A 27,989-nucleotide genomic window follows, 5' to 3' on the forward strand; every position below is an offset into this window, starting at 1 on the left:
TCTGCTGCAGGGCATGCACACACTGACCGATGCACCAGAATAGACTGAATGTGAAATACTTTAATTCACTGCAAAAAAAATGGGGGCAAGGCAGCAAGAAGGGTTTTGTTATTGTGAAGGGCAGAGGAGTGTGTGTATCAAAGTAACTCTCTATAGAATCTAGGATATGCCCTAACTACTCAGTCCCCTTCAGGCCTTGTCTCGCCCACCGGGCGTGTCACCATTAGAGCCCCCACTTCGGGCATCTCTCCAGCGGTGCAGCTCCATGCCGCTTTCCCCCAGCACACTCACGGCCTTGGCGCTGCTCCTTCCTCACTCAGGTACAATTTGACTTTTTAAAAATTTTACATCAAATATGCAAACTCGTGATTGCCGTGTGTTTGTTAAATTGATTACCTGTCTGCGTGTCTGCCCAGCAGATATGGGTCAGTCGTCATCGTCGGTGCGTTTGCGGTCCAGAGACACCGGGAGCTGCAACAGGAGGAGGCTGTTGAGACCTGGCTCAGAACCACTGCAGGTCAACATAGTGAGTGGCAAGGTTACACACACACATAGACATTTACAGATTGACCAATTCACTGCTTTTGTGCTGTAGTAATACTGTAAAACACTGTGTTTACTGTGCATATGATATTAGGTGTCTGTATACACATCCAAAGTGTACGTGCCACACTGAATCTGTTGATGGTAACGTGAGCACATGTGAGATAATAGGACGATAACCTTTCACTGATACTACTAATATGGAGATGACAGAGCGCTGGTCAGTGCTCCTTCAGATAATGAAGGAACTGATCCATGAAGACGGTGGCCATGTGGATTAATGTCATCCATTACTCTTAGGCCATTACTCACCCTGAGTTATCAGGACACCTAACATTTCAGATGTTTGTTTTTTTTATCTGATGAGAGCACGTGAAGCAGCAGAAGGTTGTGTGTGTGTGTGTGTGCGTGTGTAGGGGGGGGGTGTTACGTTATATCATTTCGATATACCTGGTGTGCTGGAATCCGTGAGAAGTGTAACAGGGTCCTTTGTCGGTTGTGTGAAATTAGCTTCAGATTACGTTGGTGTAAATCTACTCAGGATGTGAAACCAGGCATTTCAGAATCAGCGCTTTGATGTGCAAGTGGCCTCCAGGGGATTCTAGTGGAGGGAGATGCAGAGTTTTTCTGAAGCATCCTGACGGGGTAGTGAACATTTCTGGGGATGTGTCCAACATCTATTACTGCAGAACTGCAATGTTATTTACATTGAATATTCACTGAGAACTGCTCGCTCTGAATTGTATCCACTAGTAATGGGTAAAAGTTTACCATTTTGGTTTGATATTACTTGATATCAATAATTGTTCAGATAATGTTACATTAATTTTGATTTTAAAGACTGAGTTTTGCTCCTGAGTGAAGGTTGTGGGTTTAAACTGATGACATTTTACACATCTGAGGTAGATCAATTTTGTTGTATACATCCTCAGTGTGCTTGCACAATGCATGAGCATTATATCTTTATACTAAACTTAAAATTGTTATATAGGTATTGATGAGAATTTTTTCTTTGGTTCATTAAAAAGCATCATTGTGATGTTTTATTGCACGTTTCATTGAGAATTATAAATGCATATTCATAAAGATCTATTAATAGAGGTTGACTTTCCAAATAATGTATTGAAGAATTAAATCATCAGTGTTTTTTAAAGAGTGAATATACATAGTGGAGAGATGTGGAGAGAGCTCATGTTTCCTACAACAGACTCAAATTGAAACAGTTTACAAGGAGTCAGCAAGGATTTACCAAAACATCTGAGGTACAATAGTTAGTTGATTTTCATGACAGGGATGCCGTCGACTCAATGATTGAATCATGAGCCCCGGGCTTCCAGTGCTGGCATGTTCTTTGCATTCAAATTTTGTTAAACTGTGTCTTTGAAGAGGTGATACTACTGCATTTAGGCTGCGATTAAGATTTCCTATTCTTCCCGGTCTAAATAGTGTTTGTGAGCCATCGCATTTTGTTGCCATGACACTCGCTGGCTCCTGTTCATCTTCTTGCTTCTATCTTTAGGCAGCCTTTTTAAGTGTGAGCTAAATAGAGAAAGTGTGTGGGTGAGAGAGAGAAAAGGGGTGGGAGAGAAACAGAGAGGGGAAGAGAGATGCTCCCTTTGTGTGTATATGAATGTGTATGTGTGTGCACTTTTGTGTCATGGCCCTCCCCTGGGGTAGGGAACGTGGACACATAACACTGGAAATGTTTTGTGTGTGAGTGTTTGAATGGCGAGGGAAGTTCATTTGTAGCGGGCTCAGATGGTGGGATTTGTGAGTGCATCTTGAGCATTGAAGTAGCAAATATATATTTATGTTTATACAAACTGTAAATGCACAATATGGCATAACATTTCAGTGCAGCTATAGTGTAGTCATAACGATGGACGCTGCTCCAAAATGAAATCTGTGTGTTGCTGTCTAATTGCTGGTAAGTCATGCATTGTTTATTTGGTGTTGGTTCTCATGTCAGGATGGAATCTGCTGTTTGTGATGGAGCAGTGTACGTTACAGTCGTCCTATTAGGATGACGACTGGAGCCTAGAGGCCGCAGGCAGAGAGAAAGTATTCTCACTGCAGTGGATTATCTGCTAATGCTGACGCCTCTCTTCTCCCTTTCATTTAAATGGATTTCTCTCTCCCAGCCACTGCCCTCTTCTCTTCTCTCCTCTCCTCTCCTCGCTTCTCCTCTCCTCCTCTTTGTTAATTCCTATGTAGATGAGAGGACACTTTCCTGCGTGTTACTAATGCTGTGCCCGAAGCTCTGCTGTCAACTTGTCAGAAGGGTGGGGGACTGTCTTATTAAGTGCTTCATGCAGCTTAAGAGTTTCAACAGAAATCTTATATGATTAAGTTTGGGCCAACCTGGGTCGGCCTGGTCATAATCACATTATGCAATGCCATCTATTTATTATGAACGCATGAGTCAGCAGGCAGTGGCTATTTGGGCAAAAAGCAGGGCAGTGATGAAAAAGGACAATGTTGAGTTGAACTTCTCATGCTCACTCTTTTATACACACGTGGGGAGCACTGGGCCTTATTTGGTCATTCAACCACGTAGATTCTGTTGGTATGTGCATCCTCTGTATTATACATCCTCCTCATAACACTCATACACTTCACATGCTCTTCTGAGTCACTGCAATAATGACTTTGTCGGGGAATGAAAAACTCCGGCTGGTGATATCTCTGTCAAATACTCTGTGAATGTGTCGCATTTTGTTTCACCCCAGGGTTTTATTTCAGAGCCCCGTGAGACAAAGCGTGGGAGTAGGTCTCCCTAAAAATAACTGCATGTATGTACAGTTTGGACTCTGAGCCACAGGTGACCTAGAATCCTTCATCCTTCCTCTGCCTGGGTGCAGGCACGTATCTGCTGTGACTTACTTGCAGCCACCAGCTAATGCTGTTTTGAAGGATGCTGTGGCCTCTGATAAATAGTCGGTGCCTGACTGAATCTGAGCAGGTGGCTGTGACAGAGCCTCCCTAGGCTGTTTATTCCAAAGAATGGGTTTGTGCCTGTCAGGTGTGTGTACGTGTATTGTTGTTGTTGTTGATGGTGCATGCATAAGCGTGCGACTCCATGCTTATGTGCTACATGTTTCTGTGTGTCTGTGTGTGTTATGGGAGAGAGAGAGGCTCAGGGCCTTTTCTCTTATGTAACTGTCGAGAGGGTTTCCTCTGCTCCCTGCAAAAGCCATTTCCACTTTTATTTCAGAAGGCTGCATGTTCACTGGAGGAACAGTGCTGCCTGTTAATTCTCTGACTCACTGGTGAATCCTGTTTTACAGTATTATGCTCTGTGTTTTGTCAGATCATGCATGCCCGTGCATGTGCAAATCTCTCTTTGTGCTTTCTTGGGAATACACTCTTTTTCATACCTCATCGGGGCCAGTATCTCTATCCTACCATCATCACTCAAAGCATATTGTGCTGCTGCCACTGAAGGACAGTGGGGGCAATATTGGAGGATGGTTTAATGTCACAACATGCACAGATTTTTGTTATGAGACTGTTTTCAGGCCCAGGGCTCTCCAGCGCTTGTTATCCAGCATCAGTTGTATCGTTTATGATAGCTTTCCCAGGGTGCTTAGATGGTTTTACCCACAGTCATCATCTTCCTTTGTTTGGGAAAAAACACTGTTTATTTTCATGGCAATATGGCAAGTTCATAAAAGGGTTAAAGGCGTTTTGATCTTAAGTCAACACAGAAGAATATCACCTTGTGATAGGTAAAGTGATGATGCCTCATGCTCCTGTGGGATTTCTTTATGATGAAAAAAACCCAAGCCCAGATGCTTTTCAGTATTTTTGTGTTTTATTTCCACTGAAACCTTTCACTGTTTTTTATTTTTTAACAACTTTACAATTCATTTATCTGTAAACCATTGTTCAAATCCATGATTTGGGTACAAACAAAGAAACTTAAGAATTCTGCTCTGGAAATCTGGCACTCAACTGAGTGATTTTCTGACAGCATCAGTTCTGTCTTGTAAATATAAGTTGATACTTGTTTTCTCCTACGCGCAATCAAAAATGACTAATCACGCCTTTCATTCCTACACACTCAAATGTTTGTGGTTAGATCTGTCAGAACAGTTAAAACATGTACTCAACAATGTGTCATTAGGGGTTAGAAAACAAAGGAAACCAGTCAGGTGTTTACTCTCACCCATAAGCCAATACATTATTCAGGCCTGATTAGACATTGTCATCTCGCTGCTTTGTCAACATACGGCTAATTTCCTTTAACTTTTGTCTTGAGGATCATGTGTGATTTATAGTTTGTTTTCTTTGTATTTAAAACTGAGTGAACTCAATCATGCTGACATGTAAATTCATAATTTTCTTCTCATTCATTGTCAATCAAATGAGCTGTTGCCCCTAGAGGGAAAGAAACAACTTTCAGATGTAGAAATATCCCCAGAAGGGAGCAGCCCATAATAAAAAACATCCAAAAGAAAGACCCCATTCAAGCTTGAAATCTTAATTACCAAAGATTATTTTGAGCAAAGTTTATATAGATATAAACATGATCATAGTATGCTTTTTTATTTGGACAGATTTTGTATATATACTGTATAGTACTGTATATAGTAACACTGTCATAGATTCATTCTGGACTAAGCTCAGAGTAAGGGCACTTTCACACCCACCTTGTTTGGTCCGAACAAAGATAACAGGTGGTTCAGTTAATTTACTGTACATTGTTAAAATCCTTATTTGCATAGTTCGGCCTTTCTGACCAAATCCAGGAAGGTGAGACAGCATTAAACAGTAGAATAAGAAAAGAAGCAGAAGCCTTTTTGGTCTCTCCAGAAATGGACTCAGGCTCAGAGGATCACTTCAAGTTTTCACCTCAGACAATATAATGATTGATGGACGAGAAGTTGATGATACTGGTTGTAATACCATAATAATATTAGTGAAATCAAAATTAACCAAATGAACCGGTTCATTCATCTTTTTACATTTAAATGGAAATGCTACTTTTTTATTGACCTTTATTCAAAAAAGGTTAGTGAGTACTGTCAATGATGAGATATTTTTCAAATACTTTACTTTAATACTTAACTTTATTTTTCTTTACTACATTTCTAGACCACTGCTGTGATCTAAATATATGTTGATTGAGTATTTCTGCTATGACTCCATCCATGGTCACTCTGTCTCTGCTCTGAAAAATGAGACAGAAGCCAACTGCCTATATACTGTAGTGCTCTGCTAGTTAGAATGTATCCTGCAGGCCTCTGTGAAAGATGGGCTGGATTTTTCTGGCAGCTGCCACTTCTTGTGTACATTATTTAGCTTAACTTTCTGCCTCTGACCTCCCTGGCTCGCTGCTACACCACATGTGGCGTCAGAGAGTAAACCCTCCATCCACGTATTATGCAACCACCTCACTCCTTGCACTTCTTCCTTGTTCCCCCCTCTCCATCCGCCTTCCTTTCTTCCTGACCTCAGAGCTCATCCTCCCTCCCCCCATCGCCTCCATCTCTGTTTTCTTCTCTCCCTCAGATCCAGTTTTCTCTCCTGCTGTTTTTCCTTTGCACCCTCACCTCGTCTTCCCCCTTCACTCAACTCCATCCATCCATCCTTCCCTCCAGGCATGTGAAACACCTGCTTCCTGCGGCCTGTTGTGTGTGTTTGTGCGTGTGAGTAAAAGAGTATGCACCTTTTTATGTGCATCCATGCCAGTGTGCAGTCATATATTTTGGATGACAAGCTTGTTAGTGAATGTTTTACTGGCCAGCGGTATATCAGGTGGAGCCTGCGAAGTCTTTGATCGGGAGGAATTGACCTATCAACAAGAAGTAAAGTGCTTAGAAACACAGAATGCCAAACAAGCCTGCACCCAAATATCATTTTACTGCAGAGTTTTGCATTTCAATCCTCTGCTCTGCTTTTGAACTCTCGTGGGGTGGAAGCAGCGAGAATGTAAAATCATGTTCGCTCAGAGAGAGGACAGGTGGAGCTGTGGAGTTTTGTACCCACGCCCTTCTTTTACAGTGAGTTTCACATCTATTGCATATAGTTGGCATGGTTAGAGTTGGTGAGTGTGCTCGTCTTTGCCGACTGCAGTCTCTCAGACAATGTGGCGAATATATGTTGCAATAAAGAATCCCAAACAGGCACATGCAGAACAAGGATCCAACAAACACTGCATGTAAATGTAGCGGCTAGAGATCAAAAGGATGATGGGGAAGCCCTGCTGCCCTTACCTCCCAGTGATTTGGGCCGCAGGTGGCTGACAGTGCTCTGATGAATGGTGACACTTGTGAGAACGCTCAGCATGCTCACAACCAGCACAGTAGAAGTACAGCAAAGCTTCACAGGCTGAGGCAACCAACCAAACCCAGCACAGGTCATTTGGTTTTCAGCCATCAGCCCACAGCTGAGCTTTCAAATGACCAATCTGTTGGCTTTATTGAAGTACACACTGGCACCAATGCTGAACATAAGCATGAATAAGTAGCAGACTGTCAATACAGGCTTAATGCATCAGTTTTGTTGCAGTTTTGAAAAATACAGTGTTGTCTGTGGGGAGCTTTTTACGGTGTCAGTGTCACTGCCGTTCAGCGGTGATACTGTTTTCTCAATAACAGATATTTTACCACACCTTCACTTAAAGGTAGAGGGAAACATTTCTGAAACTACACTTCTTATTTGTTCAAATTCTCATGACATCCCGATAGCGATCCATAAATAATGTTGTGTTGTGTTTGGGGGCATAGAAAACAACAGTGCTAACCACTGCTCTACTATACCACTACAACCACATACTATATATAGATATATATGATCAAATATGAGCTGCTTATGTAATCTTAGGACTTTGCACTCATCATCTTTAAAAAAAAGTAGTGTAAAATACTTTCCCCTTGCTTGATAAATATAGTCTCAAAGCAGCAGAGTAATGGCCAAGTTTCTGTCACAGACGAGTTGAAAACAGGTGCCATGTATTTTAGATTAGCCTTAAATTAGCCTAGATTTTCCATTATCCTAAATTCTGGCAGAGACTCTGTTTTTAGTTTCCCTGCTCAAGTTGCATGGTGTTTTAATGACTGACTACAGGCTGATGTAAAGAACACAGTCTCCAGAACACACCGTCTTTGCACTGGGTTATTGTGAAACAATGATTGATTATTACTGGTCCCATGGCAGTGTCATGAACAACAGTGTGTATTTCTCCTGAAGGCAGTGGGTCCAGGAATGTTGGGATATCACTGGTGATGTCTTTAACCCTCATCTCTCCAGCCTACTTGGCACGACCTCCCTCTGCGATCTCATCTATCTTACCCTAGTTCTTAAAATCCTCTATGCTCTGACCCACTGACTCGCCTTCACACTGACAGCCAAATTGAGTTAAACGGATAAACAGCTGATGTCTGAACAATGGTGACAAAGCTGTGTTCAGGAAAAGTCCTGAAACTTTATTTTTAGGGCAATTTGTGGCTGGAGGGCTTGGGAGGAAGCAGGAAGTCAGTGTGGTCGTTGTGGGGACGGGAGGGGAACAAAAGAAATGCAGCAGACTAGAGGGGAAATGGGTGTGGTGGGTTTTGCCTCCCATTAGCCAAATACCTACTAACCACAAACAGATTCATTTGCTACCAGTGAATTTTATAGGTTTATTCAAGGAGAAGACGTAGCTCGTTGGCTAATGGCCAGGAGAGTTGGGACTGACCTCAGAGCTCCAGTAATTAACATGAAGAAGTGGTCAGCATTTTTCCAAAGCAGATGCTGAAGTCAACCAACTCATTATATGGTACTTCCACACAGTCTGGTTATATAATGCATGATGTCCAGCAGTATTCATTCCTTATACATGATTTAAAAGAAAAGCAAAATTTGATTTATAGACTTATGACTAGGTTTGAAATGAAGGTAAAATTTAAAAACATGGAGGCTCTGGGATATTTTATGAAGCTTTGAGGTACAAACATTGCTCCTCATATGGTTGTCAGTGTGGCTGGTTATACCAATGGCCCTGAGGTATAAATTGGGATTTATTTTTGGGTAATTACATTTGACCTTTTGGCATTACCTCAACTTTGTTCAAGAAACGTGTTGCGGAGCAGCTTTGCACTCACATCTTTGGTTGTAGTATCATTGACAGGATATTGACCCACACTTTGGAGAGAGTCCCGTTTGATGACATTAGATCGGCCTCTGCTATTTGCAGATGATCTTCTGCCTTTGGCTTAATTGGAGCGTACTATCTGATGTGCACTGGGGTAGTTCTCTCACGGGGAAACAATGTCCCTATCAAGTGGACAGTGGACAGCTGCTTCTGTGGAAAGAGTTCAGGGTCATTTTCACGAGAGAGGGTGAACAATGAGATTGACTGTCAATTTGCTTAGTCAGTTTTGCTGTGGCTGCAGTGACAGACACTATAGAACCTGGTGATATGGAGATATGCAGTTTGCAGACTTGTGATAGAAATATGTTCACAAAACACATCTTTTTACATCATGAGCACATTATCTCTGGAACACCCTGAGAAAATGTCTTCAAATTTGTCACACACCCTGGCTCAAGGATGTCAAGGTCAGTGTGACCTCACATTATTGGCCAAAGATTAATAATTCATACACTCATGACAAGATTCATGTATTACCTATTCGTTTAATATTATAACATGAGTCTGGACAGACACTACTGTAAACTGCAGGACTAGTTGGAGGAGGTGTACAACTGTAAGGTGGTGATTCATGTTGCAGTCATGTGTGATGCTAGATGTTAGATTGGACTTCATCACCCTGTATGGTGATTTAATTTTTTTTGTGTAGAATGGAGTAGAGATCAGCGATACCAGACTTTATAAGTTCGATACAATACCCGATACTTTCTTAAATTTGTAAGTTCATAAAGTTCATTACACTTAAAGGCAAATCACATGACACATACCAGCCATTAATGACAATTTTATTGCAAAAGCAATTAAAATTACATTAAATAAAAAATGCTAAAAAGTACAAATAAGTGTAAAGATATATTCAAAAATAAATACTAATAAAATAAAAGTTAAACAAATAAATTGTAAAATATGAAATAATAAATAAAATTGAAATTCATAGATAAAAACACAAATTGTGCAAATTTGCACTTTCTTTTTAGGTTTCTTAAAGTTTCACAGGCCATGGCAACTTCTACTTACAAACTGAAACATTTTAGTTTCCTGACAACAATGTTCAGAAAACAACAGTGTGTTGTTTTTATATGTTTGAAGAGGTTACTTGTGTGCAGTTGTATGGCACTAGCTTATCACAAATAGTGCATCTTGCTTTATGGACAGATGAAAAGTAGCACCACACCACACTGTGTTAATCTGTGATTCTTCATTCTCTCTCCGACGCTCACATTAAGACTCAAGTCGACAACACTCACAATGCAGAAGTGAAGTGTGTGGTGCTAGCAGCTGTGCAGTGTGCGTTTAAAAAAAGGAATCAATACCAAATGAGTAGCTTGTGAGTATCGGAAGTATTTATCCCTTACAATTGATCCACCCATCCCTTTATGGAGGCCCATTTATTATGTTGATATTATGAAAATAATTAGTTATTTTGAGATAATAAGTCATTTATTTGAGATATTAGGTAATTTCTCTAATTTTATATATCATTTCTGATAATAATGACTCACAGGCCACAAAGTGGCAAAAATGGGCTTCCATATTATAGCAATGGTTCCACATTCCCTCACAACACTAACGTTCCTGAGTAGCTGTTGATGTTCACATCAGTCACATACAGTAAGACTATGTTCAGTCTTATTAAACATGCGATCCTCCACTGGTGGGGGATATTCTCCCATTTTTCCTGCATCTCTGCTGTATATGCATGAGTATATTAGCATTGGTGTCTGTGCCGATTTAGACTTTCAGATGTGACCTTTGTTGTCTAAATGTCAGGGAGATTGGAGAGGGAGCCCACAGAGGTAGGGCAGGTTTATGTAATCTGCTCACTCTGCCTTTCACACACACATGCAAACACACTAGCACAGAGGAAGGGGTGGGGTGGGGGGCTTGTTTGAGGACGGTTGTCATATCTCAGCTGTGATACCTCATGCAGCTCTCTGCAACTCACTGAAAGCTGGGCTTTCAAGACACTGCTTTTATCAGCATGTATGTACAGAGAGTACGCAGGAAATTATTTATGGCGTTAAAAATACTGATATAGTGCATTGCTTCTGTGTTTCTCTTTTAAACGTATTCTTAGGCCTTTTAATCCATCCCAAGCTCTCAGCTGAATGTGAAGACATTGTGTGGAGAGGCTGTGTGTGTGTGTCATGGTCAGGTGGTGGCTGAACTGAACTAATTCTCTTGCATGTATTGATTCATTATAATGTTGTGCTCTTTTCATAATGTGCCAACAACAGGAGATGCAGACACCAGGGCAAGTGCTGCAGGCCTGGGATGCAGTCATGCATAATACAATGTTTACCATAAGTATCACTGTGCACATTAAGGCCAAAATGGTGATGTGCATGCCAGTGGCAAACACGTGCATCAGATGGAACCTGGGTCATCTTATCCTTTCACTCACAACTCCCTCTCAACACTGAGCCTTAAAGGAGAACCGCACAGAAAATAGTGTTCTTGATCATCACATCCTGTTTCATAGTGACGTGTTTAAACGTTGAGAGAAACTTCTCAGAACACCCCTGAAGCACCCACTTTGCCAGTATCCATCCATATGCTCACTATGTTCCAGAAATCATAGTTTGCCAAAAGAGGCCCTGAGCACAAAGAACTAATCACGCCAAGAGAAACTAAAACCTGTTTATTTAGCCATATTTTAGTGGAAATGTGACAGTTTGGAACACATTGAGCATCTGGACACACAGCTGCAGGAGCAGATTAGAAGTTTCTACTGATGTCTACATACTTTTATTTCTGCCATGATTTTCAAGGTGACTACAGCCACTGGCCTTTCTAATTGACCAGACAGTTCACAACAAGTTGCATCTTCAGCTTCCACAGCGACAAGAGTGTATCCATATTGTCATACCTAATGTACCGGTATTACCTCCGCCAAGGTGATTATGTTTTCATCTGCATTTGTCTGTTTGTTAAACCTCTTTTACACCTAAATTAGCAGATATACGCAGGACAATTGGCTCTTTTCCCATTACCAGTAGAGTTTGCCTTTCAGTTTGTTTCCCCTGTCGCGTCATGTTTGACGTCACAAATGTACTGACAACTGTGGCGCTCTCTCACCTCACTGTCTTGCCACTATCACACGTCTGTCATGTTTCCATTAGTGCCGATCGGAGCCGGATCCATTCCCATTGCAGACAGAGGCCAGGTGTTAGTGGGTTGTTTGACCAGAAGAAAGGGGGCTTTAGTTAGCAGGATTACTTCAGTTTTGAGTAAATAGTACAATCTAAATCCAGCCATGTGTGTGCGTGCTTGTGTTACTGCTACAGCATACACATTTAAACAGATTCCATGCAGTCTCATTGCAGTATACATCGTCCACAGTTCTTAAAGTAAAGGGAGGCTTTGACAAGTTTACACATTTAGATCAGTTTACCAGAGAGTTCTACTCTACCTGTAAAAACTGTAAATCTGTAGCAACTCTGGAGGAGCTTTTTTCTTTCTGATAAATAACCCTGATGAAGTCCTCAGGTGGAAAGGTGACACCCTTCAACACAAACAATGTGTTACAAACTGGTGGTAGGGAGTTTGAAAGACTTGGGTGTTAACAAAGAGGGAAAGGGTCAGAATAAATAAAATGTCAAGTTGCATTATGTGAAATTTTAGGATTAAAGCATATTTGGATCTTGACCAGTCCTTGGGATTGAGTGAAGATCACAGACTGTATATGAAGATACAGCCTCTTGACCATAACTGCTTTGATTGAATTGATTCTTTATATGAAATTGACATTTTGCAAGCCCCAATCATATTGAGTACTGAGCAAATATATATATTTTATATATAACTGCAACTTAAACCTGAATCCTGTGGACTTTGAACTACACACTAAACACTTAGACAGATTTAATATTTATTGGCCTACTTACTTACTCCTCACATTTTCCTAATCCTGCTGTTCTGTGTTGTTTTTATTGTTTCTTTTTTATGTATCATTACCTGTTTTTGAAGGTGGTTTGAAGATCAGATCATCTGTGTGTGTGTGTGATGGGCGGCCATGCACAGACACACTGAGGATGACACCATGTCAGTGATGTTATAAGACGGTCATCCCTTTGAGGAGCGTGCATCCATTACTCGGACAATTATTCCCCTTCATCACAGGCTGTTAATGATAAATAATAAATCAGCAGGGCCCTGTGATATTTTTAGATGGGGTGGGAGATGAATGAGGTTATGGTGCTGGTCTCTGTGGGTCGATGTAGGAGAGGGGGGCTGGCGGTGCCCCTCCCCCGACTGTAGGTGATGGCTGCTGCCGGTGTGGTGTTGCTGCGGAGCGCTGATCAGTATTAATAGAGGACCGCCTCTCAGCCTCTCAGCCCATCTCCCTGGTCCCCCACTCACCGGAAGGCAGCTCGGCAGCTGCGACCAGCCTGCGCACAGCCTCCCTCTTGTTTGCTTTGAGAATCTATTGGCCGAGAGTCGGTCGGTTTAAGGGGGAAGAGGCGAAGCACCGGCAGGTGTTGACGAGCGGGGAGACATTGCGGTGCAGACTGATGACGATGATGATGGTGAGGATGATGCATCTCTTCCCGTGCCTTTTTGAATTACATCGCGTAGTGTGAAGAGGCAGTGGGGCATCGGGTGTTTTTCTTTTTTCCTCCTTTTCTCGCCTGTAATGGTGGATTTCTTGGTCGCATTGAGGCTCCGTGTCTAGACCGGGGGGAAGCTGAGTACCGCCCGTCACCGGGAGCGCACATCTCAGCGCACATCGGCCCGCAGCGCTGCGCCATGGCCTTGGACGTCCAGACTTGCGCGGTGTTCACGGTGATCGCGGTTCTGGTGCTTGTGAACGTGCTGTTGATGTTCATCCTCGGTACTCGTTAAATGGATCGGCGCTTGGGCCCCGGTACGCAGCGCAGCAGCGCACTCGCGCACGGAGGCAGAAGAGAGCAAGGCAGCGCGCGTTGGTCGAGAGCGGGGACACCCGGCGCTCCATCACGGCTACGCGTTGAAATGAATGACGTTGGTACAACATAATGTATTTCTGTTACCCCCCCTCCCCACCTCCTCCCCAATCCTCCGTTATGTCTTGTGTCCTCTCACCGTGTGTGGTATAGCTACAGTGTTGTCTGGTGGTGCTCGTGCAGTGGTGCGGATACAGATCTGTGATGCTCTTATACCTTTGCTGTGGTGACTGGAAATTCATATCCCCCTGCATATAAATATGCCTGCCCCCACACTCCCCCGAGTCGATCTCCCTCTCTCCTCCATGTTGTATATTGTGGGTTATGCGCATGGATTAATTTCATTCTATAATAATTCAAAAGCTGATGGTGTGTTTTTTTAACCACAGCCTACTGCTGCGTCAGGACTTGTTTTTTCCATTGTGTCCCATGTAGCCACATCTACAATATGGCAGCTGATAGCCGAGCACTGATCTCCCTACTGAAGTCAAATGTGATATTTGTAGCGGGGAGGTGAGAGGTTTGTGCTGCTGATCACAGACTCTGGAGCATTGTTGTAATCTCATATGAACTGTGACCAATAGCAATGCAGGTCTAGGCCTAATAAAAGGAGGGCCTCCGTCACTCCAGGTTTCCCCCATTTTAGATGCAGCTAAACTCAGCTCCCATTTCACAGCCCACAATATCCACATTTCTCCCATTTCAGCGTGACACCTGTCTCTGAAGCCCACACATTGTTACACCTGCTCACTAAATAGTGACTAATAGAAAGAAAATGGCATCAGTATACGTGCATGTTTTTCCAGATTGTAAGTCCTCGTCAGATGCAGATAAAAATGTCCTTATTCTTCCACATGCAGTGGCATAATCCAATAAAGGATTGCAGGCAGGTGTCATGAATGTTGAATGAACATCAGAAATAGATATTCTAAAAGCCCATCCCAGAGCTGTCCATGACAGTCCTATTTATAGTTATGGCAGGCTGGCTAGGAAATGTGAAGATACTGTATGTGCTCTCTCACGCTCAGGCAGAGTGCTGCGTTTTTTGTGTGTGCCTAGTTAAGTGGTAAATGTTGTACTGTAGGTGTAAAAAAGAAGCCACGTATTGTGAACTTAGCTACCTCCATCACATGCCACAGCATGTGGGATGGTGTTTTCATCACCAGGGTACGAGGCATAAACTGCCCTCCTTGCAGGGACCCCCCACAGGGCTGCACATAGCATCACAACATTATGTGCTGGAGAAGGTTAATGTTTATTTGGCTGGCAGTGACAACACAGTGCTACAGATGTATGTTCACATGTAAGCATGTGAGCATGTGTGAGATAGTCTTGGATGGGTGTTATCTGTAGTTGCCCCTTGATTCCGAATCCTGCACATATCCCAGGTGTTCACATACGTATATGTATTCCCTCCAGGGCAGGTGCCTTCTAATAGAGTTGTGTTAAATGCTGTGCAGTCAGAAGTGTCAATGTGTTGGTTGGTGTGTGTGCGAGCGAGACAACAGTGTGTGTGCATGTGTGTGTGAGGATGTGTGCGTATTTCTCACCGGTTTTAGGCTGAGCATCTTTGATTGGCTCCCAGACTCAGGGTATAAGTGTATTACATAACAGGGTTGGCAGACACGGGGAGGACGGGGAGGACGGATCGCGAGACTCGTTCAGTGCGTCGGAAAGAGAAGCCTCTTTCTGGAATACAGCACCTTGTTACTCAACACCTCAGCCCTCACGGAGGACCGTCACCACGACCACTTCCAAACAAGGGGGGATTTAATTGTCATGATCGTGTGAGCCGGACTTCTCCATGCATACACTCTCCGAACAGTTACATGCCACAAACATGGTAAGGCTGGCGAAAGGCGCGTGTGCTTGCTCAGGATGCTGTAGGTGCTTTGGTGCAGCTGTGCTAGAGATAGACCGGGATGTTGGAATGCAGTGGAGCTGCCAGTGCAGTGAATGCTGATGTGTTGTGCTGCAAAGACGATATAAGCCAGTGAATCAGATTTTTGTTCTTACATGTTTCCTTGTCAGTCACCATGTGCTGGATTGAGCATGAAACAGAAAGCATCGTCATATGTGTCCATGCGTGGGGATAGATTCCTCTGCATTCATTTGCATTGACCCAAATACAGGTTTTGCGGTTGAAAGACCCTCTGATCTCTGATGTTGTAGCAGCCGTGTAACCATAACGATGACATAGGTCATTACATCTGGTGGACACGCAGGTGATAATGATCATTTGGTGTGGCAAGACTTCTTCTGCATGTGTGTGTCTGTGTGTCTTCACTGTATGATCAAAGTAGGTATGTGCTCAGGCAGGAATTGGGGAGATTGATTATGTAATGCTTTTAATTTATTCAGACATGTAGAGGGAAAAGGGATGCAATGTATTGGAGAGGGCAGTGCTGATCTCATTAGGGAGATGGAGGGATGAGGGGAAGGAGAGGACTGAGCAAGGAGGAACATTGGCTGAGAATGGACCTCTCTCTCTCTCTCTCTCTCTCTCTCTCTGTCTTCTTCTTCTCTCTCCCTCACTCTTTCTGTCTGTTGACCATATTACAGGTGATTGATGGGGACTGGAGAGATTGTGCTTGGAGTGAATGGGGCTGAAAATGGTGTGGTGGTGGTGGCTGGGTGGAGGGGGATGTCGAGGCCGCGTGCCAAGACTCATCTGTTCTACGTGTGCTGTTCCAGACAGAGGTCCTGATGTCAGATGCTGACGGTCAAGCAGAACTGATTCTGCTTTAACTAGTTTGTGCCGCATCGTCCTATCCAGTTGTGCAATAATAAATGATTTGAATCAAAATTCCCTTCCCTGAATCGAGTATTATTTTTTGGTGCTGTTTCCATGGCAGCTCGGCACATGTTTTGCAGTGATCCTTCTCTCTTCCTGTAGTTGGAGAGTTTTGAGATACAGGCTGGAGCTGCTGTTACCCCCAGCTCTGGCCTTATGTGATGCCTGATTGAGTCAAAATACTCAGAGATCTAGAGACATCGTTGATCTGAAACTTGCCTGCAGAGGGAAACACAGCTGCATTTTACATCAACGTGGAAATTTGTCATGCTTATATGTGAAATTGCATTTATTCAGTGGTGACTCTGTGGCACGCAGAGACACTCACACACCTAAATCTGGAAATATTCTAGTGCCTCCTGCCCTAGCCTCATCCCATCATCTTGTCAGTACCAGCGAAGCATCTGTCGCCATGACTACGGCTGTTCTTTCCCTTCCAGGCACGGACGTCCCTCCCTGCGTTCACTCCTCTGCCCTGATTGGCTTATATCCCCTGTAGCTGTCTCAATAAGCCATCAGGGAGGTATGCTTGTGTACAGGTTGAAGGGGGCAACGTAGCTGCTGAGTCTAAGAGCTTAGATCCTCATGGGGGGTTTTGTATGAATACCAACAAACAAACACACACACACACACACACAATCTGCTGTTTCTCATGAACATTTTTGCAAATACACTGCATCAGCAGGAAAGATGGAATAGCATTTTTGTGCTGGAGTAATGGTGTGCATTTTAAAAAGATTTCCTCATCTAGGGATTTTGTTTTATAACAGGCAAAGCAGTCTTAAAATCACTGAGGGAAAACCTCACCAGTCACATGTTAAAAACAACAACTCTAGCTCAATATTAATATGCAAAAGTCTTATACAAGTGAAGAACTAATTGTTCATCATGTCCGTCCACGTGACAAAGCTGTCCTCAGGCCTTTGATAACTCCTTACCTAGAGCTCAAGCAGCTCCTGTCAGGCTTGGTTAGCACTGCCTGCTCTGCCCACAGCCCCAGGGACTGGATGCATGGTTAGCTCTGGACCGGAGAATGCTGATGAACACTACTTTGGAGAGAACAATTGGAACAAAGAGTTGGAGCTGTGCCACAGATACATACACAGGTTTACTGCATACAAAGTATTAAAAAAAAAAAGTGTGGCTGCACGTGCAGTGCGTGTACGTCTCCAGACACCAGAGCTAAGTCCTCAGCGTGATGGATAGTAGTGCTGTTTGGCAGATGGTTGATGTCAGACTCAGGTCGCTGTCAGGAACATTGTCCACCGTCTTGTGTCTTTTAATGAGAACAACCTTTAGCCTCCTGAACTCCCGTAAAGAATACTGATCACCTGAGAGGCCTTACAGACCAAGTACATAAACATAAAATAACACTCCATGTACATGCACACAATTGCACAATTTAAACATTTCCTCCCAGTGTCGCATGATTTCCACATTATTTATTCATCATGTTAAAATCAATAGAAACAATATGATGAGTCATCCCTCCATGTTTGGTCTAAGACTGTGCTGCAGATACAATAACAAGCCCTGGTGACAGCATGAAGGAAGGGAGATTATCCCTTCACATTTGTTTGCTCCTCAGCATTTATATTACATTAACACGTGTAATTATTCTAATGTCATAATGGGCCAATTACCATCCCTGTGTGGAGACTGGTGCTGTGCTTCTGAACGCTGTGTTGTTTCTGCACTAATGGCTCTGCCTTTTTTGTGTTGTCGTATTTTGCTGTCTTGTACTGTGGTCTGTGTGAGCTATTGTGTTGTTCTATTTGCGATCCCTAAGCTGCCAGTGGGCCCTGGCTTTGAGGGTGTGTGTTTGCATCCATTAGTAATCTGAGTGGGTTTAACAACAAGGATTCACACAAATTGGGGCCAAAATGAGGCTGAGTGCTGTATTACAATCAGTTTCAAATTTGATTTACACTGTTAGATCATGTGGGTCCATATTTATTGGTCAGTGTTTACAGTTATGTTTGTCTGATTAAGTGGTGGTACGTCCACAGCAGCGGCTCCATGTAACGAGAATAAAACATAAGGTATCGCCTTGTCTCTCCCTCCAATCTCTCTAGTTGATAAGTGGAGGTTCAATCGTCAATGCTGAGGCGGTATGGGACCATGTGACCATGGCGGACCGGGAGTTGGCGTTTAAGGCCGGTGACGTCATCAAGGTGCTGGACGCCTCCAACAAGGACTGGTGGTGGGGCCAGATTGATGAGGAGGAAGGATGGTTCCCTGCCAGCTTTGTACGGGTGAGTTCGCTGCAGCCATGGCTGGACAGCAACCATAGACACAACACACACCCACACACAAACAGAAGTGCAGGCACATGAGCATATGCACAAAAGCTGATAAATACACAGTAGGAAGGGGCACATGTATCGCACAATTGTCTTGCCATCTTCACAAAACACACATAGTTATATGCCTGCTCCACACACAGACACACACATACTGCTGTATTTTGTTAATATATAACACTCAAGAGATCAGAGAACAGCTTGCTCAGAGCCTTCCTCGTGTGATCAGGGACAACGAAAACAAGGATGATGAGACTTTTTTTTGTTGGGTATCACCTTCTGCTACTAGTCTTGAATTCCACTTAAATGTACCTGTTCACTTAAAGGTAGGGTTGGTGGTTTGTTCCTGAAACTCTTTTTACCCTGTTGAAATCCTCTTCACGTCCTAATAGCCATCAATAAATAATTGTCTGAAAGAAAAATAAGCCGGTGTCTATGGCCCTCAATAAACACGACCAATCACTCCATTCTTGGCTGGCGTAGGCTACCTGTCTGTCACTAACTGCCCTGCCTGCCTGCAAGCACCCTGCACGTGCTCTCACTGCAAATGACCGGAGTCTTCAGCCGGGAGATGTAGACCGCTGAATTAGAGACAATAGCCAGAAGTTAGCGAGCAAGTCACAAAAAACTGGCAGAGAAAGTGCTGAGAAAATTTCAAAAAGCATTTGCATGATGAACTTGGCTTAGAGGTATACTTAAAGTCAGAGCCAAAAAACTTCTTATCATGGAAGCTATAACATGCATTCCTTGTTCAATGTGCCTCTATTGCTAATGACAAATAATGTGTAATTGATGTTTTTAGCTTTGCCAGATGATTACATTGCCAGACGTAGCTTCTGCTGGTTAGCCAGCATTACTGCATCAAACTAGGTTAAATTCCCCATGCTAACATGCTACTAAGGGCCGCTATATACTTGTTCTACATGTGTTACTGGAGGATTCCAGTAGATTCCAGATTCCACATCACAGACAAAGAAATAAAGATGGCGACACTTGAGGAGATCAACATTTGCCTAATGTTAATATCAAGACAGAAAAAGTGATGATTGCACATTGTGCAGTGGCACTGACACATCATACAATTGCTGGAGGTTCCGGACCTGGTCATTAAGCTTGTTTTCACTATGGCCCCAAGCTATTGTGGGTTTTGCGTCTTGCGCGAGCTCCACGTTTTGGGGGCGTAGCTTTGACAAGAGCGTAGATGGGAGGGGCTGGGATGTGTCGGTTGCAAGTGTAACCTGCTTTTACTAGCTTGTCCAGGATTACCAACCCTAGCTTTAACTTTGTGATTATATAATTATCTGACTTTAACTAAACCCAACACTGCATTAAGACAGAGAAACTGATCCAGGTGCTACATGTTATTCCACACCTCTTTCACCTATCGTATTGAAGGAAGAATTAGCATCCTTGTTGTAGATGAGGGATTCGACAGCAGATACCCAACCTTCCTCCTCTTCCCAAGACACTCCTCATGGCCATTCCCACCTGTCCACCCGTCCATATTTTCACTCCTGAGAGGGCAGGGCAGACAGGCTGACCACAGACTGTCAACCAAACCAGTATCTTTTTTTTTGTTCTGTCATTCTCTCTCTCCAAGGTGGAACCCCACCCTCCTCAGCCCCAAACAAAACAGGTTTTCTATATCAACCCCATAGCAACTCCACGGTTCCAAAACACCACGTCAAAGGTGCGTTTTTCCCAGCTTCATCCACCCATCCAGCCTGCCCGCCCACCCGCCCGCTCCAGTATGTCCACGCAACGTAACCCTCGACATTACCAAACATGAACCCATTGACGTTATCACATCATCCTCAGTAGGGTCGATAGAGAGGCAGAACGGATGAGTCAAAAGTAATGATAATCTCAAGTCTTCTGTACGGCCTATACTCAAATTATAGAAATGCTCTCACGCAGAATTACAGCAGAGTAATTTTGGGAACATTCATTTTCCATTTCAAATATGGATAATTTTCTTCTGTACACTTTTTTTACTATTGACTCTGACTATTATCTCAGTCGTGATGCTGCGCTACTAGTTCTCGTCTGCAGTCAGTGCTCTACCACCCGTCACTCTGCTTGTCTGTGGCGCTGCATTTCTCATCTTGTGTTTGGCATTCTACCCGTCGGTTCTTTGATGTTCTCTTGGCAAACTGTGTGTCATCAGGTGTTGGCTGCTGGGCATCTGAAACCACACTCACTTGGCCTTTTCTGAGAGTGAGAGTGGAATACTATGTATGTGGATCTGCGTATGTGTGTGTGGATGTTGGTGAGGTCGTAATTGTGTGAAGAAATTGTGAGGTTATATGCATGTATATGTGCAGAGGGCGAGATTTTATTTTTTTCTGATTCACACACAGGGCCAAAGTTTGGCGTTAAATATCCTCTGGGCAACAGTCTCAGAAAGAGGCTTATTTTAAGCTCTGGCGTGTTTGGCAGTTTGTCCCACACCTTTCTGACATGTCGGGCTGAGAGCGTTCCTCACTGTCCAAACTACCAGAGGCCCTCTAAATAAGTGTGTTTGTGTTTATGTGTGTTTGTGTTTGATATGTGCATTCATACTGATGAAGAGTGAGTGGCACCAGTTTTATAGGAAACACTTTGTAATATGAAACATAAATATATCTGTTCTTTTTAAATCAGATTTATACTTAACCGTGCACATTTCATATTCAAGTGTGTGTGTGTGGCTCTGTGTGTGTGTGTGTTTGTATGTGTGTGTGTGAATGTGTGTGTCCCTAGCTGTGGGTGAACCAGGAGGACGGGGGAGCAGAGCCAGCTGAGGGGACCAGCGAGGTGCAGAACGGGCACCTGGACCCGACCAATGACTGCCTGTGTCTGGGCTCACCCCTCCAGAACCGAGACCAGATGAGAGCCAACGTCATCAATGAGATCATGAGCACAGAGAGACACTACATCAAACACCTCAAGGACATCTGTGAGGTACTAAAAACACTTGCACACGCATTTTATACCAAGGTACAGTAGAAGAGATTAATGGTATGGAACTGAAGTGTGAGAGAAGAAAAACCGTTTTGATGCTGCACAAGACTCGAGTAGGAATTATTAGCACTCCCACATATTCCAGGCATATCTTCTTTCTTTTGATTCCAAAACAGTCCAAAAATAAAGGTTTCTTTCTCAAATATGAAAACACAATATGTTAGTTGTACACAGTAGTGGTAGCAGCCTCACTTGGAGTGATCCAGCCCAGATTATATTTGTCATCATATTATGAATCATGCCAAAGTGACAAGCTAGAATTTACACCTCGTAAAATTAAACACAAGCCCTGTTATTATTATTGTGTAACAAGCCTTTATAAGGATTCAACACATGACACATTAAATCAGAATCTAAAATCAAGAGGCAGTGTGATTTATAAGAACACCACCCAGGCTGTTGTTTTTCCACAGCACAGTGAGAAGATCAGTAAAACAAATCTCACAAATATGATAGAGGGGCCACTGAGTGATCGCACTGCACCATAAAAACTAGACTGATAGCGAGTGGATTTGAACTGAAACCATCTGACAATGAATCAGTGTTTGGCTGAATATTAGTTCATCACTTTAAATACAGTTCACAGTGAGGAGGTTTAACTCAGATTTGTAAAATGTTCTGCTGCATATCAAATGTTAAAGAATAGTTTAAAAATACAACCTTCACAAAAATCAGTCTATGAACTTTAAACTACTAATTTGACATTTATCGTAATATTTAGCAACATTGAGTGATATAAACAATATATTGATATAAATGTGTCCAGTACTAATAGACAGACTTGCATAAACAAACATTGTATCACACATAGTTACTTAGTTGTTTCTTACTGCTGTTAAATACAGTAGTCTATTTCCATCAGTTGATTTTCCTGAAAGGAATCAGGTAATGTGTTGAGCTTTTTATTTGACATATGAAGCAGTTGTTTAAAGAAATTCATAGCAACCATATCACAATACAGAGCAAAATACTTTTGCATCACATTGACTCACAGTCAAGAGCAAGTTTTTCCTTAACCCTCTGTAGTCTGTAGTTTGGGTGAGGCCTAATGGTTACAATGGTAAAATGCAGGGTGCCTCCACATACTATAATATGTGTAGGGGAATCTACTGTGTGTTGCAACTGTCTTAAGTAGATTCGAACAAGCCAGTCCAAGGGAAGATTTTTACTTTCTCCTAACTGTTTGCAAACTTTGTCTTTGACCTATGTGAAAGTAAAAGGGTTTTCAGATTCAGGGAAGCTAATTAGAGGAGACGTGTGTGTGTGTGTGGCCATCCTGGCTTCAATTAAGTCAAAATGTCATGAGGTGATTCTTAATGGAACCCTAAATGACTTGAATGACTAAGTTGCTATGGTGGCTATGATGCTTCATATCTTGTAGACACACACAATCATTTGTACTGAAAATTCTTCTGAACGCATGTTTGTCTTCAACATTCACACTACATTACTCTAAAGGAGGATTCCCCAGGTTAAACCAATGCCTAAATTATGATTATTTGGATTGAGCTTGACTTCAAGAAACAGAACAAATGTGTATTTCAGAAAGACAACAGTGACTTCCGAGTGTGACATTGCAAAAAAAAGAGACCTGCCTCTTATGGCAGATCTCTTCTAAAGCTTCAGGGAATTGAATTACCAACAAGAATTGGACTAACAAATTGAGAACCCAGTTCAACCCTTTTTTGACTTCTTCAATGTTTTCTTTGAAAGATTTAACAAAATAGGAATGTGCAACATCCCAAAAGGTTTTTTTAATCTTGTGCACTCAAGGTGTTATATTGTATAAGTATACACAAGAAACGTATCTTGTGAGAGCAAATCATTGAGCTAAACAAAAGATCATACAACTTCATTGTCTTGCATTTTTAGAAGAAGAAAAAACTATTTTGAGACTTAAAGGACTCCAGAGAATATGAGAGTGACGAGGTATAAATTACACATTTCTGTAGCATTTTCTGACTCGTAGCCTTGCAGCCATGTCACACTATAGGACCTGGAATCATGTTTGAAAACTTCACAGGCACTGTAACCCATATTGTTGCAGGGCTACCTGCGCCAGTGCAGGAAGCGTGTGGACATGTTCAACGACGACCAGCTGAAGGTCATCTTTGGCAACATCGAGGACATTTACCGCTTCCAGATGGGCTTCGTCAGAGACCTGGAGAAACAGTACAACACAGAGGACCCGCACCTCTCTGAAATCGGACCATGCTTTTTAGAACATGTGAGTTCAAATGGTATAGGCTGAGCATTCCTTTCTTAAAGCAGGATGGAAGCTGACTGTTGACTGTCCAGCCGAGAGCAGACATAACTGCTAATAATTGTGTCAGTGTTGTGTTGTGTTATCTCACGATCAGAACTTAATTATCTTCTTATCTTGAGATAAGAGTTAAGTTGTGGAGATAATTAGGTTGCCAGAAAACAGTATTTCCAGGATAACGAGATTATTAAGTCATGATCTTGAGAAAAAAGCTGATGGAAAAATGAAAGGAACCACATATGGTTCTTCTATGCATGTTAAAAAGTGGAGACATAACTTATTCTCCTCTCTGATCGTGCACCTCTGTCCCCCTTACTCTGCAGCAAGATGGTTTTTGGATCTATTCAGAGTACTGTAACAACCACTTGGACGCCTGTATGGAGCTGAGCAAACTGATGAGGGATGGCAGGTACCAGCACTTCTTCGAGGCCTGTCGCCTCCTCCAGCAAATGATTGACATCGCCATAGATGGCTTCTTGCTCACCCCTGTCCAGAAAATCTGCAAATATCCCCTCCAGTTGGCCGAGCTTCTCAAATACACCGCACAGGAGCACAGGTAGTGTACCCAGACTGTGTTGCTGTTTTGATGGCAGTTTATTTACTTCAAAAAAATAATTGTATTACTGATGGGTCAATGTGTTCCAGATGCATTGTGCTGCGATGCAGCTGTTGCTGGTGTTGGGTGTGTTATCCATGCATGAACTGAGACAATTGTTGTTTTGCACTGCTTCAACAGCTTTCTGTGGATATTTGAGATGAAAGCGTCAGGAAACCTCATTCGTTCTAAAAATGTACATGACAGTGCGGCAGTTCATAAGCAAGTCAAATCATTTTCATATCAATACACAGCCATGTGATCATTGCATAGAGCTCTGTATATAAATAGGTTGCAGATTAAATATGAATTTGGGCTCTGCTGGCACATATACAAGTGTCAACATTCCACACTGTATGCACAGCACAGGAGAACAATAGGCAATCTAAACATTTGCACATGATCTCTCATGAGCATATATCAGCATCCAGATGTGCAAACTCACGCGCGCAAATTCACAGAAACATGGTGTGAATGATTCAGCGTGTCTCAGCCAGCTCCAGGTCATTTACAAACCACACTTTCTCAGCCAGAGAGGGATAGGTGCCAGCTCTGCCAGCGAGGCATGCCAGATCACAGTGTTTGACTGTTAGGAGCTGTGGAGTATCTGCCAGATATAGGCCTGCTCGCTGTCACACACACACACACACACATTATCTTTCAAAGTAAGGATTGGATCCATAGCACATTTAAGCCAGAGGGATAAATCCAGCTCAGTTAGCAAAGACGCAGTCAGAGTTAACTGTGGAGAGAGAAAATGGCTGATGACTGTGCTCCTGCAGATGTACTGCTGTTACTTTTACTTTATAACCCTTGTCTTTAATAGGCCATTACTACTGCAACATTACACGTTTTTTTAAAAGAGCGGCCAGTCTCCAAGAGCTATAAGTTCAGCCTTCAACACACTGGTGTAATTATGTGTAACCTGTCCACAGTGACTATCGATACGTGGCAGCAGCCCTGGCAGTAATGCGGAACGTCACTCAGCAGATCAACGAGAGGAAGAGGAGGCTGGAGAATATTGACAAAATCGCCCAGTGGCAAGCTTCTGTTCTGGACTGGGAGGTATGTGTTTGTTCTGAGTGTGGCGTAATTACAAAACATCTGATGTCCATCACTTGTTTTACCGGCTACATTTGGTCCACTCTTGTGCACATGTCCACTCATTTTGCAAATGGAAGAACTTGCCTTTTGCTCCATATGTCACCAAACCTGTGTGCAATAATATTTCATCTTTTTAAGAAGTACTTCTTGACTGTAAGAAACTGAACAAGGTACCTTTTCAACTTTCACTTTCAAATCAAGAAAAATACCTGCAGTTACCTTCTCGAACATTGTTTCAAGGATTATTCTTTACTTCTTAACAAATCTAGGAGACTTGTAAGAGCCAAATAAATAAAAGTCCAAATCAATGAAGCTGACGCTGAGATATCCTGCATATCAGCTCCCAAAGATGCTTTTCCCATCATGCAACTTGATAGTGTTTTCTGTTAGACTTCCTCTGCCGAGTAATCAACCTTGTCTTGTTAACCGTCAAGTGTAAGAGTCCTTAGAAAGTGTTGTCCTAATCCTTAGAGAACCCAAAGAAAGAGAGACAATGATGTCTCAACAGCTACTTGTTCGATTGAGTTCTCTGTTGGTGGCTGCATTTCTGAGGACTCCAGGAAGTGAAGTGTTTTTGAAGTTTTCTTGAGACCCAAACCATTACCCTGACTTCCCAATTATTTTTTAAACTGTGCTTGCTTTTTGAGCTTGTAAACAAAACATATTACCCTAATTATGTGGACGAAGACATAATTACAAACAATAATTTGTAGCTTCTTAGTTGCTCAGAAATAAAGTTTGAAGTCGATCAGAACAGTTATCTTGACAAAGCTAACGATACACAACTGGATGACAAGCACTGAGCACGTTTGCTGTACCAAAAGTGTTCTCTTCATCTACTAAATGTGTGTCTGTGTTTGTGTGTGTGTCCAGGGAGACGATATCTTGGACAGGAGCTCAGAGCTCATCTACACAGGGGAGTTGTCATGGATCTATCAGCCGTATGGACGCAGCCAGCAGCGAGTCTTCTTCCTCTTTGATCACCAGCTGGTCCTCTGTAAGAAGGTAGCTGTTGCTTTTCTTTACTTTTTTACTTGAAGACTTTATTGGCTTAAAAAAAAGCAGACAAGCTAAAAATCTCCCCCCAACCTCCATTTTCTCAAAAGTTGTGTATCACATGTCATTTGACGGAGATGCTCTGGGACAATGTGACTTCTTCAACCTTACTTGAGAGCTGCAAAACAAATTACATAATGCCGAATAAAACACACCAGCGCTCGGAGGAAATGCCTTCCAATCCTCGGCACCTTTCACAAAATGGAGCTGTGGTAGTTTGGGCTTTAATGCACTGAGGCTGTGCTCTCTCCTGTCAGACGGATATTCATGCTCGGCTGACTCAGGGATACATGCGCACGGAGACGCAGACACAGATGCAGACGGACACTTACACACAAACACACACAGGAATAACTGCATCATCGCACACGCACGTGTACACACAGAGGAACAATAATTTCACCATTGCACACACAAACAGAGAGAATAAAAATATAATACATACAAGGTGTAGCGTCTTTCTATTTCTCTTTCCTCATCCCCCCTCTATCACATCTGAAGATCTCTTGCACCAGAAATAAACTGCAGATCATACACGTGTGTCCACTGTTCTGGTCCACCAAATAAAGTCAGCTCCAAGACATAGTAAATTATAGATTCTAGCCTTTGTTCTACACTTCCTGCTTCAGCGTCTTCGGTACAACATGTGTAATGGCAGCCCTCGGGGTGTGCGAGTAGCCCCACTTTATCTTTTCCTCTCATCTCTTATCAGCACATGAATGCAGCTTTGTCTCTGTATGCTTATTAAAAGATCCTGTTGCCTTCTCTTATTTTACCTTCCTTGACCTTTTCGTGTGACTGGATGTTATTTGGGCCTGAGGCAATGGTCACGATGATGATGTTTTTTCTGCAAAATGTGAATTTTGTCTGTTCAGGTTATTTGTGTTTGATGTTGGTCACAAACAACAAGTCTTACGTGACAGTAGGTGAATGTTTTGTTGTGTTGGAAATTGTGATTCACGTTTTTCCCTCCTCAAAGATTAATCCATTAATAATAGCAAATGAATAGTTGATTAGAAATAATTATTGGTTGCAGCCCTCATGCTGGTGTAGCTGGAAAAAAAAGTGAATTAAATATTCATAGTTTTGTTTATTTTTTGAGGCTTCACTGGTTCTACAATCAAAAATGAAACTACGGTCTGACAACAATGACTGAGTAGCTTTAACTACACGAAAATATGATTCATTGCAGGGCTGTTGTACTGTAGAGCATGTGTCTGTATAAAATACTGTTGAAATATATAATTTTTTTGTGGCATAAGGTGA

At 42.6% G+C, this 27,989-nt stretch overlaps 1 protein-coding gene across 11 annotated transcripts in view; it reads left to right on the forward strand.

Annotated features, from left to right (window-relative positions):
- The window catches only part of LOC109644373 (rho guanine nucleotide exchange factor 9), a 42,402-nt gene that overhangs the window by 5,660 nt on the left and 8,753 nt on the right, over window positions 1–27,989 (forward strand). For 4 of the 11 annotated variants that reach the window (XM_069531093.1, XM_069531090.1, XM_069531096.1 and 1 more), the window contains 9 exons: window positions 194–320; window positions 420–526; window positions 18,475–18,654; window positions 20,303–20,392; window positions 21,445–21,645; window positions 23,753–23,932; window positions 24,292–24,524; window positions 25,499–25,628; window positions 26,541–26,672. In XM_069531093.1, coding sequence (XP_069387194.1) covers window positions 194–320; window positions 420–526; window positions 18,475–18,654; window positions 20,303–20,392; window positions 21,445–21,645; window positions 23,753–23,932; window positions 24,292–24,524; window positions 25,499–25,628; window positions 26,541–26,672 — 1,380 coding nt within the window. Of the gene's footprint in view, window positions 1–193; window positions 321–419; window positions 527–12,935; window positions 13,668–15,233; window positions 15,449–18,474; window positions 18,655–20,302; window positions 20,393–21,444; window positions 21,646–23,752; window positions 23,933–24,291; window positions 24,525–25,498; window positions 25,629–26,540; window positions 26,673–27,989 lie in introns of those variants that run through there. The other 7 variants (XM_069531091.1, XM_069531095.1, XM_069531100.1 and 4 more) reach the window with 6 other exon arrangements.

This window comes from Paralichthys olivaceus, chromosome 9 (assembly GCF_024713975.1).
Source record: "Paralichthys olivaceus isolate ysfri-2021 chromosome 9, ASM2471397v2, whole genome shotgun sequence".
In the NCBI taxonomy this organism is placed as follows: Eukaryota; Metazoa; Chordata; class Actinopteri; order Pleuronectiformes; family Paralichthyidae; genus Paralichthys; species Paralichthys olivaceus.